General features: G+C 43.4%; 1 protein-coding gene across 1 annotated transcript in view; it reads left to right on the top strand.

The window, feature by feature from the left end:
• Positions 1-6,430, top strand: part of CFAP20 (cilia and flagella associated protein 20) — a gene marked incomplete at its 3' end in the record, with an annotated part of 14,156 nt that overhangs the window by 4,145 nt on the left and 3,581 nt on the right. Inside the window, exon 2 of the mRNA XM_008575168.1 lies at positions 5,804-5,883. Within this exon, the coding sequence (XP_008573390.1) occupies positions 5,804-5,883 (80 nt within the window). The remainder of the gene's footprint in view (positions 1-5,803; positions 5,884-6,430) is intronic.

The following is a 6,430-nucleotide window of genomic DNA, read 5'->3' as shown; positions in this document are numbered from 1 at the left end:
GCACTGCTACAGTGCGCCGCTTGGGAGTGCGGTGGCGCTCCCGCCGAGGGTTCGGATCCCACATACAGACCAGCCGCTCACTGGCTGAGCGAGGTGCGGAAGCAACACCGAGGGTTGCGATCCCGTTGCCGGTCCCGGTCCGGTACGGGCGTGACACTGAGGGTTGCAATCCATTGCCGGTCACGAAAAAAGACAAAAAGGAAAAAAAAAAGTTCCTACACCTTAGCTTTTAATTAGCAAACCATGTTGATACATGTTAAATTGATGCAATTTTCAGTAGTAGATGTAAGTACATTTGGACATAAAGGTAGTAAAACTCTTTTTTTCTGGCTTTCCCAGGGTCAGTCAGATGTTCTACGTTATTCTGAGTAGTAGCTTTTAGTGTAATTGGATGAGGACATGGGTTTTAGTTACACTTGCCCTTTCAAGGCACTGTTAGAAAGAGACTAACAGCAATGCAGGTAATTGTCCTTACATTAACTAAGGGGTTGTTTGTATATGGACAGAGTTTCGTGTCTGCTGTCCTTGTGAAGTGTAGCAAAGGTAGAGGGACTTTCAACCCATTGGAGCCCTGGCATTGAGACCGTTGAGTCAGAGTTATGCTCAATTCTCCCCACAGAGGTCTCCCTCTGCCTGTTTTCTGACTTGGAGCCGGGCCCCTAACCCAGGGCAGAAACTCCTGCTGAAATGGACAGCTCAAATGGCTTAATGTAAATTGGAGCATGTGTCATTAAGACTAGCATGCCAGATGGCTGAGGGTTCAGCTGCCTGCTAGGATGAGTGGAGCCAGAAAAATGAAAGTGGGGGGAGGGTAAGGGAATGGATACAACTTGTGTTATTTTTAAAGCACTTGTAGAAATACAGAGCATTGGCCAGCTTCCTCCTTATCCCAGTAGTATTTTTTTCCTTCAACTTGACCCTCCTCCCTGGGGCTTACATTGGGGGAAAATATCAGTGTTCTTTATTAGTTGCCCTAGCAACCATGGAAAGCCTGGGAGAGTGATTGTAAGCCAGGCTTGAAGGTTTGTTCCCTTCTTGGTGTCTGCAGAGGCTAAGAACCATTCTGATCTGTATAAGGAACCTGAGTTCTGAAGCTCCTGGAGTACCTCCAGCTTATGGTCCGAGGAGGGGGGAATTCATGAATTAAAAATAATATAAAATTGGCTTTGCCTTTTTTTATTTTTTTGAGGAATAAAACACTCATGGGTCACACTTTGATAGTGGGAATGTGTCATGAATGAAAAAGAATGAACAAGTCAAAAACAATTGGCTCTTTCTGATTTAGAGAGGAAAGTAAATAAAACATGCTTCCACCATGTGTGATAAATGCTGACCAGTTCATTTTATCTTCATCCCTAAGCCAGGCCTGCCCAGTGACCTCTGAACTGGAAAGAGCTAAGAAAAGGAAGTTGATCCTTTCTTTTTTTTTTTAAAAAAAGATGACCGGGAAGGGGATCTTAACCCTTGACTTGGTGTTTTCAGGACCGCGCTCAGCCAGTGAGCGAACCGGCCATCCCTATGTGGGATCCGAACCCGGGGCCTTGGTGTTATTAGCACCGCACTCTACCGAGTGAGCCACGGGCCGGCCCGGAAGTTGATCCTTTCTTTTTTTTTTTAAAAAAAGATGACCGGGAAGGGGATCTTAACCCTTGACTTGGTGTTTTCAGGACCGCGCTCAGCCAGTGAGCGAACCGGCCATCCCTATGTGGGATCCGAACCCGGGGCCTTGGTGTTATTAGCACCGCACTCTACCGAGTGAGCCACGGGCCGGCCCGGAAGTTGATCCTTTCTTTTTTTTTTTAAAAAAAGATGACCGGGAAGGGGATCTTAACCCTTGACTTGGTGTTTTCAGGACCGCGCTCAGCCAGTGAGCGAACCGGCCATCCCTATGTGGGATCCGAACCCGGGGCCTTGGTGTTATTAGCACCGCACTCTACCGAGTGAGCCACGGGCCGGCCCGGAAGTTGATCCTTTCTGAAGACGTATCTTGTTATATGTGTTTGTCAGAAGCTGCTCTGTGGAGAGGGGTTGCTTCCTGGAAGACTTATATAATTTAGAACAGTGACAGCCAGATTGCCAAAATGGTGTCTTCCCCCCTTTCCCCTTTGATCCCGGTTTTAGAGGCTAAAGTTTCTCACCTTTAATGTTCATATCTTTAATTAATCATTTCCACCCCCACCCCACTTCTTTATTCCAGTGAGCTTGTACTGCAGCCCTTTGAACTTAATAAAGGAGAAAAATCATAATTTGCGAGTAAATCAACTTAATTTGATTTCAGATCTCTGGAAGCTTGGAAGCTTGTGATATGTGAATACTTGTGTTTTTCTTCTTTAGGGGCTGAACTTGAGTGAGGCTGTGTTTAGTTTGTCTCACCTTCAGACAGGTTAAAACTGGAAAGACTGATGGGCCTTCCTTCAAAAATACTTCCTTTTTTCCCTCAGAGTTCTCTTGTTTTGTGTGATACATTAATTCATTTTTTTTTTTTTTTTTGTCTTTTGTCTTTTTCCGTGTCCGGCAATGGATCGCAACCCTCAGTGTTGCCCCCGCACCAGACCGGGGACCGGCAACGGGACCGCAACCCTCGGCGCTGCTCCCGCGCCTCGCTCAGCCAGTGAGCAGGAACCGGTCCGTATGTGGGAGCCGAACCCTCGGGCAGGAGCGCCGCCGCGCTTCCCAAGCGGTGCACTGTCCAGTGTGCCACCGGGCCGGCCCTACATTAATTCATTTTGAAAGAGTTAAATTTGTGAGTGTGGTTGTTATCTAGTAATGTTGGAAGAAATTTCTTTAGGAAGTTATTGAAAGTCCAAATAAAGAGCTTGCCTCTGGGGCAGAAGAGTAGGTTTTCTACTGAGTCTATCCTGGCTTCCAGTCTGTTGGCTTCTGCATGCAGTGTAAGGCATTGTTTTCTTCTGTAAAGACCTGAATAGGCCAGATTTGCTGGAGTGTTCCAGTGAGGTCATCTCCTAAAACTTTGAGATGGGCAGAAGGCAAATTCCCTAACATTTCCTCCCTGTGAGATCTGGATGGTCTTTCTGGAGCTGAGGGAGGCCTCTTGTTGACTCTGGCCTGAGAGAACTTTGGGGATGTAAAGATTTGAGGCCATACTTTAAATCAGTGTTGGAAAAATAACAGCATGTTGCCCTTTAGTAATAGTAGTAGTACTCAGGCCCTAATTACTACTTTTTTTTTTTTTTTTGTGCTGGCTAGTACTGGAATCCATTAACCTTGGTATCCTAATTATTTCTTAATCTTTTCAGTCCATCTATTTGATCTTTGCAGTACGTACCTTTTTAAGAAAGAACGGTTATGCTTTTGAGAATAATTAGTGGTATGTTATAAAATTAGTGTTTGTATCTTGTTGGAATACTGCCAGCTCTTATCAGTGGGGCTGCATTACATTATTTGGAAATAATTTCTTGATTAATTCCTCCTTCACCAATAAGTCTGCCTGATTTTCTACAGAAATATAGGAAAAATATTGCCACTTTGGTTGGGAGTGTTTATATGGGGAACGAGGTGGGCATTGTTGGCATGTTCTATATAGACTCAAGCCTTTGTGCTTTTAATCTCACTTGGAAAGAGGCCCAGAATTCAAAGCAGGAGGGCATTGAATGTTGCCAGCTTTGTTTGAGAAGCATTTCAATGTGACGATTATGTCTTGAGAAAACAAAAAATGCTACAATGGCAGAGATTGGGGGCTCATCTAGCCCAGCATTCTGTCTCTGACAGTGAGCACCAAAAGATGTTGTGGGAAAGCCTTCTTCATGCCAGCGGCCTCACGGGCTTTGTAATATTCCTCAGGATTTCTGGCTTCCTATAATAGTCCATGGTGGATATGTTATCCAGGAATTTTTTAAAAACCTTCCTTGAACCTATTCATATGTGCCAACTCTTAGGATGACAAATCCCAGAAGTCAGCAAACATTTGAATGCTGAGTTTATGCCTAGCATGGTAATAAGCATAGTAGAAGATAAAAACGATGTTTAGTACCTGATCCTTTCTCTTACTTGAGCATATACTTTTTGGGGGAGACAAGATTCAGTTGCAGGTGTAGAAAAAGGTAGGCATTGATATCAGATGTCACCTGGGGAACACCAGGCACACCACCAGTGGATCAAACTCACAGTAACAGAGCTTACAGAGACTAATGTCTAAAGCGCCTCGCTCATGGCTGAGCGGGAACCGGTCTGTATGTGGGATCTGAACCCTCGGGTGGGAGCGCCGCCGCGCTTCCCAAACGGGGCACTTATCCAGTGCGCCACCGGGCCGGCCCTTGAGCATATACTTTTTGGGGGAGACAAGATTCAGTTGCAGGTGTAGAAAAAGGTAGGCATTGATATCAGATGTCACCTGGGGAACACCAGGCACACCACCAGTGGATCAAACTCACAGTAACAGAGCTTACAGAGACTAATGTCTAAAAACAGTGTCATATTATTAATCTATGTTGAAAAGTACAACTATCAGACTCAACACTGAGTTCTTTCTCTCTGTACAAATCTAACAGAAAGCCAAATTGTAATCAGAAGGCTGATTAGTGAACATGGGGAACTTTAGTTTGTGATTGAGTCATTGAATGTGACAGCCCAGCACAGCCATTTTCACAATACCTAGAAAAAGACCATGTTTGTCTTTCTGAGGTATCCTGTTCTAAACCTGCTTGATCTTTTTCATGTGTTAATACATTCAGCCCTAACAGTTCAGCCCTGTCTTGAAAATGCTTTTGCATATCTCTGTACTGTCCGCGTTATATGCTGAAGAATTTAATATTTGAAGATAATTGTTGTTTCCTAGATATTTTGACAGGAGGAATCCATATTAAATATCTTGTACCTCATACGTATGCAGCAAACAATACAAATGATGTCATCTAGACAAAATGAGCCACAAAAACAAATCAGAAAAGAGAGGTCAGTGTGGGCTGAAAATGCTGAAAAAGGCATCTGTGTGTGGCACAGATGGGACTTGAATTCATGCTTGAAAAACTAGAACATTTTGGAAGAGAAGAGAAGAGAAGGCATGAAGTAGGAGTAAACTCAAAGGAGTAATGCTTTCACTTTTTGGTTGCCATCCTCCTTCTCAATGACACTCAGCATTTCGTTGACCTTTCTGCCAAAGAAGTACAGAAAGGGGCCAGCCTGTGGCTCACTCGGTAGAGTGCGGTGCTGATAACACCAAGGCCACGGGTTCGGATCCCATATAGGGATGGCCGGTTCGCTCACAGCCTGAGCGTGGTGCTGACAACACCAAGTCAAGGGTTAAGATCCCCTTACCGGTCATCTTTAAAAAAAAAAAAAACAAAGAAGTACAGAAAGCAGTATGGGGCAATGGAAAGCCTGGTAAATCCTGTCTCTTCTACTTAGGATCTATCATTGCAGTTCCTGGGTGGCAGTGTCCACATTTGTAAAGAAACAGTACCACCTCCCTTATGATTTTTGTTGTGGTTGTGAGGATTAAGTGAGAGAATATATGTGAACATTCCTAGTGTTTAGTAGGACTCAGTAAACGTTGGCAGAATCAAAATTGGGTTGATTTCTTTAGGAAGAAATTCATCCTGATTTACAGATTACCGAGTTACTTGGGATTCCCACAGTGGTTGATGGGGCCCTGTATAGAGTTAACAGCATGGCTTGCTTGCATAAAAGCTTCAATATACTGTGTTATGAACTTATGTGTTAATGCCCCTTGGGCTACTGTGGTTTTCCTTAAATGGTTCCATTCAGCCTTGAAAATCTTTACAAGGTTGTTGCCAAATATCTCAGTATTAACTAATCTAAACTAATCTAATTTTCTTTGTTGTAGGTGCGGAATGGCCACATCAAAAGAATCACTGATAACGACATCCAGTCCTTGGTGCTAGAGATTGAAGGGACAAATGTCAGGTATGTTGCTAACTCTGTTCTCTCAGGGACATTGTATACCAGGGAGACAGTACATCATAGAGGTATTAGTCAGACTGTTTGGTGTGAATCCAGCTCTGCTACTTAGAGCAGAGTTACCTAATACCCCAGGCCTTAGTTTCCTCATCTGTAAAATGGAGGTAATAACAGTACATCTTTCTTACAGGATTATTGTTAGGACTAAATAAGTGCATTTGTATGAAACATTTAGAATATATATAAAACACTACATGCTTAGCACATAGTAATCACTATGTAATTATTAGCTATATTATCAATATTAAATGAAAGTGTGAAGGTGGGGGAGGGGACAGTGTTGTACTGACCATCCGTGGCCAGTGTAGGTTTCAGTGTCACATGGTCTTAGTTTTGGTTTTCTATCATTTGATGTTTCTTTTGGACCAGACTTGCAGTCTTTTCTCACTAGAAGAACTTCCTAAGATCTACTGGTCTGACTTTGTTTTCATATATTTTATTGTTGATGTCTAATCTTGTGTTAAGCTTTTGTTTCTGAGTCCAGCATTTTTTT

Source organism: Galeopterus variegatus, unplaced genomic scaffold (assembly GCF_000696425.1).
Source record: "Galeopterus variegatus unplaced genomic scaffold, G_variegatus-3.0.2 Scaffold58, whole genome shotgun sequence".
NCBI classification, from domain to species: domain Eukaryota; kingdom Metazoa; phylum Chordata; class Mammalia; order Dermoptera; family Cynocephalidae; genus Galeopterus; species Galeopterus variegatus.
This window is presented reverse-complemented; position numbering and strand designations above follow the sequence as displayed.